The sequence below is a fragment of the Phyllobates terribilis genome, unplaced genomic scaffold, assembly GCF_046119375.1.
Source record: "Phyllobates terribilis strain yellow unplaced genomic scaffold, ASM4611937v1 Scaffold_4__5_contigs__length_816908805, whole genome shotgun sequence".
NCBI classification, from domain to species: domain Eukaryota; kingdom Metazoa; phylum Chordata; class Amphibia; order Anura; family Dendrobatidae; genus Phyllobates; species Phyllobates terribilis.
Window position 1 is genome coordinate 207,710,825 of NW_027362764.1, and position 21,038 is coordinate 207,731,862.

At 43.1% G+C, this 21,038-nt stretch overlaps 1 protein-coding gene across 2 annotated transcripts in view; it reads right to left on the bottom strand.

Moving 5' to 3' along the window:
- The window catches only part of OSBPL10 (oxysterol binding protein like 10), a 632,317-nt gene that overhangs the window by 414,141 nt on the left and 197,138 nt on the right, over positions 1-21,038 (bottom strand). For both annotated transcript variants that reach the window (XM_073678034.1, XM_073678033.1), the window contains exon 3: positions 13,025-13,098. In XM_073678034.1, the coding sequence (XP_073534135.1) occupies positions 13,025-13,098 (74 nt within the window). The remainder of the gene's footprint in view (positions 1-13,024; positions 13,099-21,038) is intronic.

Consider the following 21,038-nt stretch of genomic DNA (forward strand, 5'->3'; position numbering starts at 1 on the left):
TATGGCACCCACCAAGAAAGTTTTTAAAGATAAAATATTACCATTTTAAAAAACATGAACAAACATTATTTCTTGTTTGCAGACTAATCTAACAAAAGTAAAATTGAATGTATAAGTCAATCCATTTTACGACCCTGAATGTTTGCTTCCTACTAAATGACCATCAAAATGCGTAATAATTCAGAATAATATAAAATGAAATAAGCGAGTTAGTGCGTGTGTACTCTATAAAATGAGGGGCCATCGTCAACACATTTTTAGAATGCATGAACATTTAATTGGAAAATAGATGAAAACATTTCATCCGGCATCACATTAATCTTTGTCCCGTCCTGTGTACTGGAGAATGAAGAAAGCCTGTACTTGGTATTTAATCAATCACTTGTCAGCTGGGCATTCATTTACAGGGAGTACTTGTCTAGAAAAGGTATAGTGTCAGCTACAATCTGAAGAAAATATCTAAGAAGAAATCTTAAAATAGCAGAAAAGTTTCTCATTTGAGTAGACGTAATTTATAATATGACAGTGGCTTTAAATTCATCACCACATGTGGAGCTGTAATCACGGGTCCAGGCAAGTGAGTCCAAAAAGGAAGCCACACTTACCTGATGACTTCCACCTTCCTACTAACAGGCAATGCATTGGACCTGCACAGTTACTTTTGCAGAAAAGGAACAAGCCCTATTAAAAGGGGTACTCCGGGGAGATAAATTATTCTAATGGCCATGTTTTCATAAATAAGAAAGTTAAAGGGGCTATCCGGTCAAAAGTGATAAATGTGCAGTCACATTGTGTGATTGCAGACTTATGAATCTCCCCAGCGCACGCACTCGGGACTGGACAGTATGTATGTGTTATACACACCCCCAGCCAGTAGACGTGGCCTTGCTCTCCATACACTTGTATTGACTGAGGCCTTCTAGTCGGACGCGCCCACTGGCAGTCTGCATCACTAGACGGGGCAGTGCCCACTGTTTAAGGGTATGTATAACTCCTACATACCCTCCGGTTCCGAGTCTGAAACCGGCGAATCCCTGCAGCACACAGTGCATGTGTTGGGGGGGGGATTCATAAGTCTGCTGTCACATTAAGTGACCGCAGACTTATCACTTTTGAACGGACAACCCCTTTAAACATGAATACTGCTGTTTCCCATTCTCACCGAAACCTGCAATTCAGTAGGACACTGGAACTGATCCCCCTCCCTTCTGGGATGTTTCATCATAGATCAGTGAGTATGGCCTGCTATTGGCTTCTAGCAGCAGCCAGCCCCTTAACAATGACTCCTTCACTGCAGGGCTACTTGCAGGGAACAAGTCACGCTACATCATCGCAGACTGCAGACAAGGTGACATTATCATGGGGCTGGCTGCTACTAGAAGACAAGAGCAGGCCACACCCCCATCATGTCCCATCATCTCAGACTGCAGACAAGGAGACATAAGGGGGGCTGAATGCTACTAGAGATTGGGAGCAGGCCACGCCCCCTTATCTCAGACTGCAGTGAAGGGGGCTAGCTGCTACTAAAGCCAGAAGCAGGACACACACTCTCATCACAGACTGCAGACAAGGAGACATTATCAGGGGACTGGCTGCTGCAAGAAGTAGACCATGCCCCCTGATCTGTGATGTAATGTCCCAGAAAGGAGGGGGAGCAGTGAGGAGCAGCTCCAGTTACACATTGAATTACAGGTACTGTGAAGGTTACAATCGGCACTATTCATGTTAACTTTATTGTTTATGAAGGCATGGCCATTAGAATATTTTTTTTATCTCCCAGGAGTATCCCTTTAAGATATTAATAGACAATGTATTTAGACCTGTTATCATTTGCGCCCTTCATTGGACTAAATGTGATGCATAATGGTCATAAAAGTTTGGCCGCAAGGTGGCTCAGTGGTTAGCATTGCAGCTTTGCAGAGCTGAGGTCCTGTGTTGAAATCCCACTAAAGACAACATTTGCAAGGAGTTGTATGTTCTGCAAGGAGTTTGCGTGGGTTTTTCGGTTTCCTCCCACTTTCCAAAAACATAATGATCTAGATTGTGAGCCCCAGTGGGGACAGTGCCGATAATGTCTTTAAAGTGCTGTGGAATTAATTGCGCTATATACAGGTGCATCTAACAAAATTAGAATATCATCAAAAAGTTAATTTATTTCAGTTCTTCAATGCAAAAAGTGAAATATATTATATAGAGTCATTCCAAACAGAGTGATCTATTTCAAGGGTTTATTTCTGTTAATGTTGATGATTATGGCTTTGAGCCAATGAAAACACAAAAGTCATTATTTCAGTAAATTAGAATACTTTATAACAACTTGAAAAATATTTTTAAAATCCAAAATGTTGGCCTACTGAAATGTATGTTCAGTAAATTCAGTCAATACTTGGTCGGGTCTCCTTTTGCATCAATTACTGCATCAATGCAGCGTGGAATGGAGGCGATCAGCCTGTGGCACTGCTGAGGTGTTATGGAAGCTTTGATAGCAGCCTACAGCTTGTCTGTATTGTTGGGTCTGGTGTCTCTCATCTTCCTCTTAACAATACCCCATAGAAAATCGATGGGGCATTGTCAAGGTCAGGCGAGTTTGCTGGCCAGTCAAGCACAGTGATACTGTTGTTTTTAAACCAGGTATTGGTACTTTTAGCAGTGTGGACAGGTGCCAAGTCCTGCTGGAGAATGAAATTTCCATCTCCAAAAAGCTTGTCGGCAGAGGGAAGCATGAAGTGCTCTAAAATTTCCTGGTAGATGGCTGCGCTGACTTTGGTCTTGATAAAACACAGTGGACCTACACCAGCAGATGACGTGGCTCCCCAAACCATCACTGATTGTGGAAACTTCACACTAGACCTCAAGCAGCTTGGATTGTGGCCTCTCCATTCTTCCTCCAGACTCTGGGACCTTGATTTCTGTTAATCATGAACATTAACAGAAATATACACTTGAAATAGATCACTCTGTTTGTAATGACTATATATAATATATGACTTTCACTTTTTGTATTGAAGAACTGAAATAATTTAACTTTTTGATGATATTCTAATTTAGTGAGACGAACCTGTAAGTGAGTAATATGTAAATCTAAATGTGGGGAACAGAGCACACAATAGGGTGATAACCTATGGAGGGAGAGTAGGAGAGTGCTGGTTCCGCTCACCTAGTGGAGTTGTGACAGCCACAAGTATAAATCATAATCATCATCATCATCATCATCATCATCATCATCATCATCATCATCATCATCTCTGAAAAATGTATTTACTCGAGCATTTTTCCGGAGGCTCCCCCCCGGCGGACTCCAGAGGGCCTAAAAATTGACCACAATTATGGGAACAGTGCTCAAATGGCATGCAACAGCATGGGGAAAACCCCTGGAAGCATTTCTGACTCCCAGGTCACTGCTGTCAACAACATTGTCAGAGGTATTACGCCACTTTTACGGATTCACAATAAAACACATAAAAATTAAACCAAAATGGATTTTCCTGGAAATATGTTAAGGAACATCCTTTCCAGGGTAATGACTTGTATATAAGGCAAAATTAATATCCAAAAACAAAAACGCTCCTCCACACCTTGGGCTATGTTCACACGTAGCGTTTTTGATGCGTTTTTGCACTTTTGTATTGCTTTCAACCAAGACGAACACATTCACCAGTAAATGTCATTTTAACATTTTATTACCTTATCTGGCCATGTGGTGTGTGACACATCAAACACATCCTGTCTCATTTATGATGGAGGGACTCTGAAATTCACATAGCCTATATTTATAGGGCCATCAGGCGTCCCTTACTATTCTTAAAGGGCCAGCAGTCGGCCCTCGCTATTGTTAGAGAGCCATCAGCCGGCTATGCTTTGTTTTTCCCATTATTAAGGAGTAGGTCTCCTATAATGTTATTGCACCTGCAGTGACGGCAAGGGCTGCCAAAAATTTGGACGCAACCCAATACCCCTTTGAAGAGACAGAGGAGGGTCTCAGTAAAAAAAAAATGGTCCCATTATAAAGGAGCGGGTCTCCTATAGTGGTAATGCCCATGCTGAAACTGCAAGGGCTGCCAATATTTGGGAAAAACCCCACTAACAATTAAAAGACACACTGAGCTGGGCCAGATTAATGAGTATGAAATGTTCCCGTTAGAAAGGACAGGGTCAGCTATTCAGTTATAGGGTATGCACTGAGTCCAACGGCTGCCAAAATTTATGAAAAACCCCAATAACAATTTAAAGACATAAAGGTGGGCCTCAGTAACGACATATTTCCATTAAAAAGGAGAGGGTCTCCCATACTGTTTGCCTTTGCAGTGACTGCAATGGCTGTCAAAAATTTGGAGGAACTCCAATGCCCCTTGCAAGAAACGTAGAGGTCAGAGAGCCTCCTGAAAACTATGTTCCCATTATTAGGAAGTGTGTCTCCCATACTGTTTGCCTATGCAATGAAACAACGGCTGACAAAAATTTGGAGGAAATTCAATGCCCCTTGCAAGATAGTAGATATGTTGATATGGTACATATGGTGGTGATATGGTGGTGGAGGATGAGGATGCGGAGGAGGAGGACAAGAGCAAATAGATAAAATCAGGAAGCATATACCCATGTCTGGGTGTGAAGACAGATGTGCATGGGAATACAGTTCGACCTCCCAAAAAAAAGACACTGTATTTGGAGTTTATGTTATGCTGCTATCATTCGGTGGCTTGAGAAGTCTGGCCCAATCCAGCCCTTGTTCATTTTTATAAGAGTCAGCCTGTCAGCATTTTCAGTTGACAGGCGGATGCGCCTATCGGTTATAATTCCACCAGAGCCACTAAAAATCCGCTCTGATAAAACACTAGCGGAAGAGCAGGCCAGGACCTCCAAGGCGTAGAGAGCCAGTTCATGCCACGGCTCCAGCTCAGATACCCAATAAGGCACACAGGAATCACGGAGGACGTTGGTACGGTTGGCAAGCTACTCCCCTCAGCATCTTCCAAAACGTTTTCCCTCCTTGGGATATTACCCCGCGCATCTGAGAAAACTGTTCTAGAACTTGGACAATGTTCCTCTGCCTCTGCTGGATTGGAGTTGTGTCTCTCTCGCCTATACTCCTTGGTTGTCCAACGAATTGTGACCTCTGCCGCCAGCGTTTTCAGATGGGAATTTTTTTAATAATTCAGCAACAAGGACCTTCTCGTACCGCCCCATTTTATTAGGCCTGTCCTGCGCAGGAATAAGAGACAGAAAGTTCTCCTTGTAGCGTAGGTCTAGAAGTGTCACCAACAAATAATGGGTTTCACTCAAAATTTGGACAACGCGAGGGTCGCGGGAAAGGCAGCGTAACAAACTCGGCCATGTGTGCCAGACTGCAAAGAGGCAAGACTTTGGTGTTCTCACCAAGCGTACGACTGACCATGCTCTCCTCTTCATCCTCTTCCACCTCCCTGTCCTCAGGCTATCCACGCTGAACAGACAATATGACAGCTGTGCAGGTAGTACAGTCTATAGTGCAGGAAACTAGCTCCTGTTCTTCCTCCTCCTCCTCATCTTCCTCATTGTCACCCGGTCCACGTTGAGATGAGTTGAGGTTGGGCTGTTTGGAATCACCCTGTATGGTTGGTTGCTCCATCTCATCATGCTAAGCCTGCAATGCACCCTCTATTTGCGAGCAGAGAGCGTTTCAGAAGACAGAGAAGCGGGATAGTGACGCTAATTATGGCTCTCATCGCCGCTCACCATCTTGGTGGAGTCCTCAAAGTTTTGGAGGATGAAACATATGTCTGACATCGATGTCCACTTCTGAAGTCTTATGTATAGAGTCTGGCCTAAATACCGACGACCTACACTGCTCAAAAAAATAAAGGGAACACTTAAACAACAGAATATAACTCCAAGTACATCAAACTTCTGTGAAATCAAACTGTCCACTTAGGAAGCAACACTGATTGACAATCAATTTCACATGCTGTTGTGCAAATGGAATATACAATGGATGGAAATTATTGGCAATTATCAAGACACCCTGAATAAAGGAGTGGTTCTGCAGGTGGGGACCACACACCACATCTCAGTACCAATGCTTTCTGGCAGATGTTTTGGTCACTTTTGAATGTTGGTTGTGCTTTCACACTTGTGGTAGCATGAGACGGACTCTACAACCCACAGAAGTTGCTTAGGAAGTGCAGCTCATCCAGGATGGCACATCAATGTGAGCTGTGGCAAGAAGGTTTGCTGTGTCGGTCAGCGCAGTGTCCAGAGGCTGGAGGCGCTACCAGGAGACAGGCCAGTACACCAGGAGATGTGGAGGGGGCCGTAGGAGGGCAACAACACAGCAGCAGGACCGCTACCTCCGCCTTTGTGCAAGGAGGAACGGGAGGAGCACTGCCAGAGCCCAGCAAAATGACCTCCAGCAGGCCACAAATGTGCATGTGTGTGCACAAACGGTTAGAAACCGACTCCATGAGGGTGGTATGAGGGCCGGACGTCCACAGATGGGGGCTGTGCTCACAGCCCAACACCGTGCAGGACACTTGGCATTTGCCACAAAACACCAGGATTGGCAAAGTCGCCATTGGCGCACTGTGCTCTTCACAGATGAAAGCAGGTTAACACTGAGCACATGTGACAGACGTGAGTGTCTGGAGATGCCGTGGAGAGCGATCTGCTGCCTGCAACATCCTTCAGCATGACCGGTTTGGCAGTGGATCAGTAATGGTGTGGGGTGGCAATTCTTTGGAGGGCCGCACAGCCTCCATGTGCCCGCCAGAGGTAGCCTGACTGCCATTAGGTACCGAGATGAGATCCTCAGATCCCTTGTGAGACCATATGCTGGTGAGGTTGGCCCTGGGTTCCTCCTAATGCAGGATCCCACAGGAGACCATCCGTAATCTCATCAGGAGCATGCCCAGGCATTGTAGGGAGGTCATACAGGCACGTGGAGGCCACACAATACTGAGCCTCATTTTGACTTGTTTTAAGGACATTACATCAAAGTTGGTTCAGCCTGTAGTGTGTTTTTCCACTTTAATTTTGGGAGTGACTCCAAATCCAGGCCTCCATTGGTTAATAAATTTGATTTCCATTGATGATTTTTGTGTGATTTTGTTGTCAGCACATTCAACTTTGTACAGAACAAAGTATTCAATGAGAATATTTCATTCATTCAGATCTAGGATGTGCTATTTGAGTGTTCCCTTTATTTTTTTGAGCAATGTAGTTGATGCTGGTAGTCAACAACTGCCCTCTTCTGCTCACAAATCGCAGATCAGTCGGTGAGCTGGAAGCTGCAAACGGTGCTGAAGCACGGAAAGGGCGGCGGAAACTGTAGCTGACTTTCTAAAATGGGCACACAGGCGGCGTACTTTGACAAGCAGATCTTGCAAATCCAGGTAAGTTTTGAGAAACTGCTGAACCACGAGGTTAAGCACATGGGCCGGGCATGGTACGTGTGTGAGCTCGCCAGGCCTCAGAGCCATCACCAGGTTCCGGCCATTGTCACACACGACCATGCCTGGCTGTAGGGTCAGCGGCGTCAGCCACAGATCTGCCTTCTCTTTCAGAGCTGTCCACAACTCTTCAGCATTGTGCGGTTTGTCACCTAAGCATATTAGCTTCAGCACAGCCTATTGCTGCTTGGCTGAGGCAGTGCTTCCAGCTTGCGACTGATGTGGTAATTTCAGAGATGGAGGTTGAAGAGGAGGAGGTGCACGAGCTTTAGAATGTGGGAGCAACCCTGATTGACCCAGGGTCTGCAGTCCTCCGCATTGGGAGGACGTGTTCCTTCCCAAGGTCCGACTGAGTCCCGGCTTCCACTATACTAACCCAGTGTGCCATCAGCAAGATGTACTGTCCCAGCCCACAAGCACTTGTCCACGTGTCCGTGGTTAGGTGGACTTTCCCATTATCTGTGTTATGGAGGGCTCATCTAATGTTGTGGGACATGTGCTTGTATAATGCGGGGAAGGCACACCGAGAGAAATAGTGGTGGCTGGGGACCAAGTACCGAGGGACGGCTGCTATCAACAGGTTGCGGAAAGCTTCCATCTCCACGAGCCTAAAAGGAAACATTTTGAGTGCAAGCTTTCACGAAATGTGTGACTTTAGTAGTGTGGCGTCCTGTATGTTCCAAGGACTGGGGTAGGAACAACTGAATGCTGCGCTGGGACAAGGATGTGGACGTGCTTGCTGATGGTGCTAGTTGAGTGTGTTAAACGACAGGTGCAGGGCAGTAGGCATCTTGGCATGCGCCATGGACAATAGCGGAACAAGCAGAGGTGTCACCTGCAGACACTGTTACTGGACCCTGGGGTTCGGCCCACTTAGTCGGGTGCTTTGCTGCCATGTGCCTGATCATGCTGGTGGTGGTCAGGCTGGTAGTTTTGCTAACCCTGCTGATGTTGGCCTGGCAGGTGGTGCAAATGGCCTTTTTGGGGTTATCTGCAGAGTCTTTAAAAAATAACCTGACTTTGGAAGACTTAACAGTTGTACTGGCAACTTCCGTCGTGTTGGCGTTAAGAGGAATGCTTTCCCGCCTTGTGTCTGCGGCCACCACACTGCTTCTTCCTGCCTGTTGTGATGCTACGCCTCCCTCCCTGTGTGCTGCTGTCCTCGCCCTGTATGTCCCCCTGCCAGCTATATCATCCACCAACTCGTCTTCCACATCCGCACCCTGGTCCTCCTCCTGACTTTCTGGCAATTGTGTCTCATTATCATCATCCACCTCTTCCGACAGTAACTGCACTTTCCCACCATCGCCTTCGTGTGACTGTGGCTGCTCCAATATTTGGCCATCGCTACACGCGTTTTCTTGACTCGCTTGAAGCTGGCCAGGCGAGAGGTTTGAATCTACAAATGGAAAAGTGAACAGCTCTTCTGAGTATCCAAGTGTGGGATCACTTGTCTCCGGGCACTCAGCATGGTGGGAGGAAGGAGGATTAGGGTGAGAAATATGCAGTCCAGACTCACGGCTACTGAGATTTGACCGTGTGGAAGACGTGGTGGTGGTGGTTGCGGCAAAGTGACTGGAAGCATTATCTGCTATCCAACCAAAAAACATTTGACACTGCTTTGTGTTCAATAGTGGTGCTCTGCGGTCCCCTAGTAATTGGGATAGAAAGGTCAAGCGAAAAGATGTGGGTGTTTGTTGTGGCACAATTTCAGCTTGCCCACGGCCACATTCTCTGCATGCACCATCATCATCACGTCCACTTCCCTGTCCCTTGCCACGCGCTTTGCCCATTTTTAATGGAGGACAATATTTTCCACGTTCACGAGAAATAGCTGATTGTGGAACGCAGTTATATGTGATACGTCTGACAGAGAACCACAATTTTAAATAGCAGGCCTGTAATTTACGAATATTATTCTACACAGAGACCTAGTGTGAATAGCTTGATCGACACACTGCAACAGAATGGAAAAGGAGGCCAATATTTTCCACGTTCAGTTTAAATTTCTGGATTTTTATTGCTGAAATATGGAACAGATCTGGCTTTATTCTGCAGGGAGAACAAGCAAATGGAGCAGAAAAATGGTGTACTCTGGATTGCTTTTTAAGCAAATAACCAGGATTAAGATAAAACATTTTTTTCACTTTTGCGGCCGGCATCCTAGATACCACGACGAGTGTCATAATGTCGCATACGATCTAGGGACTAGGCAATGTCATGATGTTGCAGAACCTAGTAAGAACAAATGGCTCACAACTGCCCCCAGAAGAGAAGACTCCTCTAGTCAGGCTATCATGGCCCAGCTGTCATCTTTTTCTGAACACTATTGAACTCATACTATGTAGCGCTCATCATCCAGTATAATGAACCAAACGTGAACATTAAAAGGGACTCTCTAGTTTGACATAACATTATCTGGGGAACGCTTACTAACCTTACCTGCTGGCTTTCTTTAGCATACTTCTGCTGATGACCAATACCTTCCTGGACCCCTCATTTCACCCAAAATGTCAGCTGAACTTTTTCAGATCATCTAATTCACATTGATGAACAAATTAGCAGCTAGCCAACGCAAGAGCAGGAGGAATGTCTTAGACTACTGCTACACAGTGTGCATTTAGTCTGAGAAGCAATTAGGCAGTGTTATGAGAAACAATCACCTAGTCAATCTCAAGCAGTCACATAGACAAAGCATGGTGGCGTGCATGCTTCATTCTATGGTTTCATTCAGATGTCAGTTTCTCTTCCATAAATGTTGTCCGTGGTTTTGACAGGTAGATCTTGTACCCATTATAGACTATGAGCTGTTCACATGTGCATGGATTTTCACAGACTGAATGGTCTTCACAAATCTCAGAGTCTAGGATCAGTCTCAACAATGCAAGTCTATGGGTCCATTAAAATAAATAAAAAAGGACAGCACTCGAATGCTATTCGTGTGCTGTCCATTTTCCACAGACTGCTTAAAATGAGAAGGTTGAGAAAAAAATGCTCATGAACCCGAGTGAAAGAAAAGTGAAAGAAAAGTAACTGCCAAAAACAACCAAACAGGTTTCTTCATTCTTTTTGGGGGAAAAACCTATGGGAAATAAGTAATGGAACCTGACTGGCTGTTTAGATAACTACTCAAGGTCTTGATGGAAGTAAGTATTTAGTTTCCAGTAAGGATTATATCAGACAATTATTTCTGTTTTATTTGCTAAACACTAGCCGTTATCTAAATCACATACAATTGACATTTCACGCATAATCCGATAAGAATGAACAATCCCTCTTAATCTTCTGTAGAAAAGGATGCATTAGAATAATGAGACATAAAAACAGTATTCTCTCTAAGATCAGTCTTTAAAATAGTCTAGAATTTTACTATTTAATGCATTTTGAATAATGGGAGAAAAAGTTAGTTTTATTTTTAAGAGATTAATCTGACCCTAAAGGCAGCCATATACAGGGCTTAATGTAAATGAGTAACTGAAAAGTAAATGAGTAAATGAAAAGTATGATTTTAATCGATATCTCGCTGAATACAAGAACAATTTGCTTAATTTTGCTTCATTTTGACAAGACTGAGCTTCATACATTTTTTAACCCATAACATGAAAGTGAGGTTAATAATATACCTTTCATTACAAAATCTTCAACTAATTTGAGTAAAACTGATGCAAAAATGAATATACCCCACATCAAAAACTACTACATCTAGTATTTTGTATGACCTTCATGATTTTAAAGGACAGCATCATGTCTTCTAGGCATGGAATGAGCAAGTACCACATATGGTTATATCCTGAGAAAGAAGTGTGTCAACTTCGAAACAGCACCCATAATAAAACCGCATTCTTTACAGTCTATGTATCCTGGATCTTACCACCACCCAACAGCAGCATGGAAAATCCATGAATTTTTCCTATATCCATTGAACCTGTCGGACCAATAGTGGATCTGCAGCAGCTGTATACCTATGTCTTCAAACTGTTGTGTCCACACAACCTTATTAAGTTAGCAGAACCTTGGAAAATTAACTGATTGTATACTGGATTAAACTAACTGTTATGTGCTGCCCCCATCCTGCTCCCCCATCCTGTTATGTGCTGCCCCCATCCTGCTCCCCCATCCTGTTATGTGCTGGCCCCATCCTGCTCCCCCATCCTGTTATGTGCTGGCCCCATCCTGCTCCCCCATCCTGTTATGTGCTCCCCATCTTCTTTTGTGCAGCCCCCATCTTGCGCCCCATTCTGATCCATGCTCCCCTATCCTAGTATTTGTGCTCCCACATCCTGGTATTTGTGCAACTCTCATCCTGCGCCCCCATCCTGTTTTATGCTACCCCCATCCTGCTCCCCCCATCCTGCGCCCCATCCTGTTATGCGCTGCCCCCATCCTGGTCCCCCATCCTGTTTTGTGCAGCCCCCATCCTGGTCCCCCATCCTGTTTTGTGCAGCCCCCATCTCGCGCCCCCATCCTGGTCCCCCATCCTGTTTTGTGTTGCCCCCATCCTGGTCCCCCATCCTGTTTAGTGCAGCCCCCATCCTGTGTCCCCATCCTGTTTTATGCTACCCCCATCCCGCACCGCATCCAGTTTTGTGCTGCCTCCATCTTGCGTCACCATCATGTTTTGTGCTGCCCCCATCTTGCGTCACCATCCTGGTCCCCCATCCTGTTATGTGCTCCCCATCCATAAAAAAAAATATATAAAAAAATACATTCCTACTCACCTTTTTTCCCTCTCTCTTGCAGCGCGTCCTCAATCTCCGGTGAGTCTAGACATTGCAAATTTGTCTTCAATAAAATGGCGCCGGAGATTGCGCTATGCGCAGGCGCGAACTCCGGCACCACACTCCTCCTCCAGACTCATCGGAGATCGAGGCATGTGTCCTAATGGCGCCAGAGATAGCAGTATGCGGTCAGCGCTTCTGCATACCGCGATCTCCGGCACCACAGTCCTTCATCCTCGTCCTCCTCCCTCTCCTCTATAACGGCTGATGTTCTCTTCTGTCTCTGGGCAGAGTGTGTAGGCGCATTGTGCTTGCGCTGTCTATAGAGGCTTCGGACAGACGGACACATCTACCGTTATTATATCTATATGTGGCAATGTGTTAAAGGTGTTTTTTCCAGGACTACATTATTAGGACATTCATATAAGATCAGTGTGGAACCAAATCTCAGCGCCCCAACAGATCAGCTGACTGAAGGGGCTGTGCGCATCATTTTCATTTTTTAAGCACTGCTCTGTACATATAGTAGCGGCTGTATCTAGTACTGCAGCTCACTGAAGTTCAATTCAATTGAAAGGAATGGGTATGAGCTACAATACCAGGCAAATCCAATGTAAAAAGTACAGATTGATAAGGCATGGCCTTCGTGCATTATCCAAACTGCCCTTGGTTTAGATAAAGTTCTACAATTTTTGCAAAATGTTTGTGAAATCAATTAAAAGGCGCAATACAAACTTATCTAGAACTTTATCTCTAGAATCATAAGCTTCCAGATGCCAATTAGTTAAACATTAATCAAATATCTTGCTTAAAAGCATCTAACAATGCTTTAGTACATAATACCATAAATAGCTATATTATGATTATTGAATAAAGGCTACTTACCTTGGACTCTGAATGGTGCTTGGCACATGCTTGAAGCTGAGTCAACCAGAATTGTTGTTCCTTGGAATCAGCAGCTGTAACATTAATATAAAATATTAGGCCATAATTACTTTTTCATGAAATGAGATCCTTTCTAAAGCTGCCGACTGATAGAATTTGATCAACTATAAAACATTGAGTTGTACAAACCATAGTACATATAATACTAAGAATGTAAATGGGTCAGAATGGAAAAAAAGTTGGGCTAAAAGGAGGGTTGATAAAAGGGGAGGAATGAAGATGAATTGGGCAAACTGCAATAACACCGCACACCATACAAAAAAAAAATTTGCCTACTACTGGGCAAAAACCACTTGTCCTATGCTAGATAGTGTGCATATTCCAAATCCGAAGTCAGAATTGTTGTAACACGTCAGGAAACTTTGTTATGCATAAGTTGGTCCACATCAATTAAGCATTTGGAAAGCATTGAATAATTTTGTACAGAACGAGTTTTACTTAAACAATTACCAGATCTACTTTTTTTTTTTTTTTTTTACATCAAAGCAGGGTATATGTTCATTTTGTTTCTCTTAGTATTTTTTATGTTTAATGGCCAGTGTGAATATGCTACTATTTTGCATGCATACCAATTTATACCCCACTTAATTTTTTTTTCGGTTAAGCATTATTTAGATGGACAAGCCAAAAAGGGGAATGTTTTTGTACTTTTAGATGAATGGACATAATAATTAGAGGATGGGCTAAAGAGCAAACTTTTTTAAAGAGCCTCCCATTGTTGAGCATGCACAGGCTGAATTTTTTACAAAAAAAAAATAATTTTTTATAAATAGGGATTGCAGTATATGAGGTGTGCTAGTGTAAAACTGACAAGCATCCATACTGTGCATGGCAGGCCTAGAGGCTAATCTTAGGTCTAAAGCTGCCATTTAGCAGAGAGGAGCAAGTGATCAGTGATGCTGTCAGCAATGATCACAGCATTTAAAGGGATAAACAGAAAGAATCGGAGAATAATACAGATCACAGACAACTCACCATGAAGAGAACACTATATACAAATAAAATGTAACTTTTAATGATACCAATTAAAAAATCCTATGAATAAAAGCCAATATGACGACCATAACAATAAGGTGCATGTGCTCAAAATAAACCAGTGCTCTGTATAAAAAATGGTTTGGTCTCACCACTTGAAGTTCATTCCAGGAAGCAGCAGACCAGAAGCTAGGAACAGTATTGAATATATAGGGGGATAAGGAGGGGAAAATTCAAAAACCCTATACACCTCTGTCATGCCCCTGTGTCACTGCAGCCCTCCCAAGGGCAGCCCCCAAGTGTCAGACTATTGAAATTTACCCCACCAAAATGGAATAGTGAATTCAACACATAAGTATAATCCCTATGTGTTTCCTCGTCTGGGTGGAGTATTCTTCAGGGGATATTCTAGATCATGGGTATTGGTCCCTGCAGTGGCAGGCAACCAGAGATAAAGTCTGGCCAGTATGGTCAAAACTGATAAGTATGATCTGTTATGGACCGCCTGTTACAAGCCTCTTTAAATAGAAAAAGAAAACCCCTCTGATGCCGTTTCCGGTCTCAGGAAAGCATTGAATAGTAACAGGACTATGTTTCTGCCATCATGTTATGTGGCTTCCGGTTGTTGGACCGCATCGTGAAGTGCATGGCCCTGTCATATCCAGTTAGGAAATGCATAAGGAATTTGTTGCGAGGGAGCGGACCGGCCCCTGTGACATATCCTGTATGTGATGGAAGAGGCAGGTATGGCTGAAATTCATAGGCGAGGTCCCTAGTCAGGTTTCTTCTCATCAATAAGGACGAGATAATATTGATCGAAACCAATATGGACCAGGGACACAAATGGTGTTGCAATGGCAAACCCAAATAAATCTACTGTGGTTAACAGTGTCCACTAATGAATCTGTTTTGTAGGCAAGATTCTCCAGTAGCAGCAGGACCAATACAGAAAAATAACAACCAGATGCAGAGGAAGGAGGTGAGAGGGGGAGAAAAGAGATGGAGGACTGCCAGAAATGTCAGATAAAGCACCCTATGCTTTATCTGACAAAAATGGTATTGTTCCCAGAGGCCTGCGCATTACTTGACTCCCCGCCCAATGTTGTAGGAACCCCCAACTAATGAGCAACTGGGAAAAAAAGCTACCAATAATTAATTGAGACTTATGCAGATTCTTTTGAGTGAAGAAAAATCAAATTTTGGTAAATTAAATGGTAAACTCAAAGAACAGATGGATGTCACAAAAATGTTTAAAAGTGAAAGTGGCTTTAATACTAAGGAAAGTTGACTACAAAATTCAATTGAAAAGTTTCAATATCACTTGAAAGAAAGGAAGCACAAGAAATATCTCAGGGACCTCCAGGACTTTAAGGGTAATAAGATCTATCAAGCCCTGGGGGATCGCTCTGAAAGACCAGAAAGTGAGACAGATTTGTCTTCGACTGAAACACAACAGTCGGACTCAGTCGACTCAAAACTACTCGGGGATGACAAAGGGGGAGAAGCAGGGGTTATTATAGGAGAGAACACCCCTTCATCAAGACCAGGTTTTTTAGAACAATCTTATCCTCTACGAAGCCGCAACACCTTCAGCAGAGAATAAACTTATAGGTAGTAAATCTCTCCAAGAGATCTATTAGTGATATCGAGATGTCGGTCCATAGTAAAGGACTTTCTTTTGTACCTACCACTGATTTTTCAACCTTTGACTATGTTAAAGACATCAATCTTTTTGTCAGAAAATTGAGATGGCACAAGTTTTTTAAATCAAAAGAAAGGGCTTGTGCGGATCTCAATATTCCGCATGAGCTCTTTTCAGATATTCAGCTGTTGGCTGAATTAGATCAACTAATTTCTACATCCTTGGGACAGGGTCCATTCACCTCTTTGAAAAATCCTAGTTCCAAAATGCCACCACCAGGGGTTGACCTTTCGGCCATTGATGTTTTTCTTAATCTTGTGACCGATGACATTAAGAATATGAGGCCTAGAGACAACAGATACAATTTATCTAAGGAACAGATTGTAGCCTTATGTTCATTAGAGAAGGATACATCCATCATCATAAAGCCCAACGATGAGGGTGTAATATAGTTATGATGGATGTTCAATACAAGAACATGTGCCTTTCTCTATTGGATGATAACCCCACATATCCCCGCATTACAGGTAACCCAATAACAAGATCTGTGGACATTTTGAGGAGAATTCTACTCAAGGCCAAAAATGATGAGCTTTCCTCCTCCCTCAACACCCGGTCATGGCTACTTTTTATGCATTGCCAAAACTGGACAAGGCTTATACACCTTTAAAGGGGAGATCCATCGTGTCTGTCATCGGGAGTGTGAGTCACAATGTAGGAATCTATTTGGATGAAATTCTTAGACCTTTTGTATGCACACTCCCATTATACATCAGGGACACGATCGATCTCCTTAGGAAACTTAATGGTATCCTCATTGAACAACAAGTCATGCTAGCTAGCACTGACATTGAGGCACTCTACTCATCGATCCCACATGATTGGGGAATCAAAAGTGTCAAACACTTTTTGGAAGCAAGAGGCCGACAATACACATCTCACGACAAATTGGTGGTAACCCTCCTCAACTTTCTTTTGGGTAACAATTTTTTAACCTTTGATGGTAGTATCCGCCCCCAGCTCAGGGGCACGGCCATGGGCAGCCCGTGTGTGCCCAGCTATGCCAACCTGTTCCTGGGCTGGTGGGAGGATATCATTGTGTTCACTGAAGAATTTAAGGAATATACCATACTCATTGATTTATGGGCCAGGTTCGTTGATTGTACCTCTCCATAGTATAAAGGCATCGAGGACAGTTTCAGGTCCTTTATTGGGCTACCCAAATGGCAATAACATCAGCCTACGCTTCACAAATTAGATTAATCCAATAACATTATCATTCCTGGATGTTTTGATTACCAAGTCTGAGAGAGGAGAGGTGTTGCACATAACTGTATATCGTAAACCCACATCTACCAATTCGTTGTTGATAATGGAGAGCCATCAACCCTACTCAGAAAAAAGTTATCCCTAAGGATCAATACCTTAGACTGAGATGTAATTGTTCTGGGATGGGGGATTTCAAAATTAAAGCTGATGATCTAAGACAAAGATTCCTCAATGGGGGTTACCCTGACCGGGTGTTGACGGAGGCCTTCCATCATGCATTAAGGCAGGAAAGTGAAAAATGATTGGTGCCCAGAGAAAGAACTAAATGGGACTGACAAAAATTGTCGGTTTAATATCCACGTTTGACAATAGGGCACCTGTGCTGAAAGAAATACTAAAAAGAACAACGAATCATTCTCCAGATGGATGAGGATATTAAGACCATCAATGGAACCTCCTGACAAATCACCTATCGCAAGAGCAGACCAATAGGTGATCCTGTGGTTCATAGCCTCTTTTCTAAGCTCAGTAATTAACAGACCGCTGTATCTCATTCTTAGACTCTCTTGTAACAGGGGTAGTGCCACAGGATTGGAGGATAGGCACCGATATTTAAGAAAGGTAAGAAGGTGGATCCAGGTAACTACCGTCCGGTAAGTCTGACATTGGTAATGTGCAAAGTAACAGTTTTAAAGATTGAAGGAAGACTAAGTCCATCTAGTTCAACCCATAGCCTAACATCATGTTGATCCAGAGGAAGGCAAAAAAAAAAACCATGTGGCAAACACTAAGCTCCACATTGGGGAAAAAATTCCTTCTCGACTCCATACGGCAATCAGACTAGTTCCCTGGATCAACGCCCTATCAAGGAATCTAGTGTATATAAACTGTAATATTATACTTCGAAAGAAAGGTATCCATGTCCTTCTTAAATTTTAGTAGTGAATCACTCATTACAACATCATGCGTCAGAGAGTTCCATAGTCTCACTACTCTTACAGTAAAGAATCCGCGTCTGTGATTATGATTAAACCTTCTTTCCTCCAGACATAGAAGATGCCCCCTTGTCCCCGTCTCTGGCCTCAGAGTAAAAAGATCGGTAGAAAGGTCTTTGTACTGTCCCCACATATACTTGTACATAGTAATAAGATCACCCCTAAGCCTTTGCTTTTCCACAGTAAATAAACCCAAGTGTAATGACCTGTTTTGGTATTGCAGACCCCCCAGTCCTCTAATAACCTTGGTCGCTCTTCTCCACACTAGTTCAGCTATGTTTTTCTTATACACCGGAGACCAGAATTTTACTTTTATTTGCCTTTGCAGCAGCTGTCTGACACTGGCCACCAAACGTGAGCTTGTCGTCCACCAATACACCCAGGTCTTTTTCAGTGACAGTTTTGCAATTAAGCTTATAATTATACATTTTATTTCCTCTACCCAAGTGCATTACCTTACATTTATCCCCATTAAAGCTCATTTGCCATTTATCAGCCCAAGCTTCTAGTTTACATAGATCCTCCTGTAATATAAAATTGTCCTCCTCTGTATTGATTACCCTGCAGAGTTTAGTGTCATCTGCAAATATTGAAAAACTACTCTGCACGCCCCCTACAAGGTCATTAATATGTTAAAAAGAAGCGGGCCTAATACTGACCCCTGTGGTACCCCACTGTTAACCGAGACCCAGTCTGAATGTGTTCCATTAATAACAACCCTTTGTTTCCTATCACTGAGCCAGTTCTTAACCCACTTACATATATTTTCCAGTATCCCCATTGTTCTCATTTTATGCATCAACCTTTTGTGTGGAACCGTATCAAAAGCTTTTGAAAAGTCCATATACACAACTATACACAACATCCACTGCATTTCCTTGGTCCAGTCCGGAACTTGCCTCCTCATAAAAGTTGATCAGATTAGTTTGACAGGAACGGTGCCTCGTAAACCCATGTTGATATTGGGTCATGAGGTTATTCTTCTTCAGATACTCTAGTATAGCATCTCTTAGAAAACCCTCCAGGATTTTACCCACAGTAGAGGTTAAGCTTACTGGCCTATAATTTCCAAGTTCAGTTTTTGTCCCTTTTTTGAATATTGGCACCACATTTGCTATACGCCAGTCCTGTGGTACAGACCCTGTTATTATAGAATCTTTAAAGATTAAAAATAATGGTCTATTCCTGCAGTACTCGTGGGTGTATCCCATCCGGGCCCGGAGATTTGTCAAGTTTAGTGATTTTTAGATGCCGCCGTACTTCCGGCTGAGTTAAGCAAGTGACATTTAATGGAGAATTTTTGTGATCACTGATCATGTTTTCTGTCATGCGATTTTCTTGTGTAAATACTGTTGAAAAAAAATAATTTAGCATATTAGCTTTTTCCTCATCCTCATCCACCATTTCACCCAGACTATTTTTCAGGGGGCCAACACTATCATTTTTTAGTTTCTTACTATTTATGTAGTTAAAGAATATTTTGGGATTATTTTTACTTTCTCTGGCAATGAGGCTCTCTGTCTCAATCTTTGCGGCCTTGATTTGGTTTTTACAGAATTTATTTAATTTTCTGTATTTATTTAATGCCTCATCACTACCTACTTGCTTTAGTTCTCTAAATGCTTTCTTTTTGTCACTTATTGCGCCCCTTACAGCTCTGTTTAGCCATAGTCGTTTCCTCCTATTTTTTGCATGTTTATTCCCATAGGGTATATATTGTGCACAGGTCCTATTCACGATGCTAATAAAGGTCTCCCATTTGCTTTGTGTAGTTTCATGTCTCAGGATATCGTCCCAGTTGATTGCACTAAGATCCTCTCTCATCCGTTGGAAATTTGCCTTCCTGAAGCTTAGTGTCCTTGTAACCCCTCTACTACATATCTTATTAAAGGATACATGTAAACTTATTATTTTGTGATCACTATTACTCAAGTGACCCCCAACTTGTATATTTGATATGCGGTCTGGCATGTTGGTTAATATTAGGTCTAGCAGTGCCCCCCTTTTTGTTGGGTCCTGAACCAGTTGTGAAAGGTAATCGTCTCTCAAAAACCTATTACCTTTGCTGGAACTACAGGTTTGTGTTCCCCAATGTATTTCAGGGTAGTTAAAGTCCCCCATAATAATGACTTCTCCTTGAGTTGCTGCTTCATCTATTTACTTTATGAGGATATTCTCCGCTGCTTCCACTATTTTTGGAGACTTATAACAAACCCCTATCAGTAATTTATTATTTTTTCCCCCTCCCCTTATCTTCACCCACAGGGACTCTACATTTTCATTAGATTCACATATATTCTCACGTAAGATGGGTTTTAAGGATGATTTTACATATAAACACACACCCTCCCTTGCTTGTTTGTACGGTCATTTTTGAACAGACTATAGCCCTGTAAATTAACTGCCCAGTCATGGCTCTCGTCCAGCCATGTCTCAGATATCCCCACCATGTCATAATTATTTTCCAACAAAATTAATTCTAATTTCTCCATTTTGTTGGTGAGGCTTCTGGCATTAGTGTACATGCATTTTATGTATCTCTGTGTACCTCTATTCCTTCTTACTATATTGACTTTTCTAACGTCACCCTCAATTTCTTTATTTGTGCACAGGTCACTATCTGCACTATCTTCCCCACCTGTAAAATGAATACCCTCCCCCCCAATCCCTAAACACTCCTCCAACCTTCTAGCCATTTTCTTCCCCAGCACAGCTACACCCTCCCCATTGAGGTGCAGCCCGTCCCTAACGTAGAACCTGTAGCCAACTGAGAAGTCGGCCCAGTTCTCCAAGAACCCAAACCCCTCCTTCCTACATCAATTCCTGAGCCACTTATTTATCTCCCTAATATCCCGATGCCTCTCTGGCGTGGCACGCGGTACAAGCAGTATTTCAGAGAATACCACCTTGGAGGTCCTTGCTTTAAGCTTGCAGACTAATTCCCTGAAATCATCTTTAAGGACCTTACACCTACCTCTAACTGTCATTTGTGCCAATGTGCACCATGACCGCTGGGTCCTCACTAGCCCCTTCCAGTAAGCGAGCGCCAAGTAGGCAGCACACTGTTCGACGA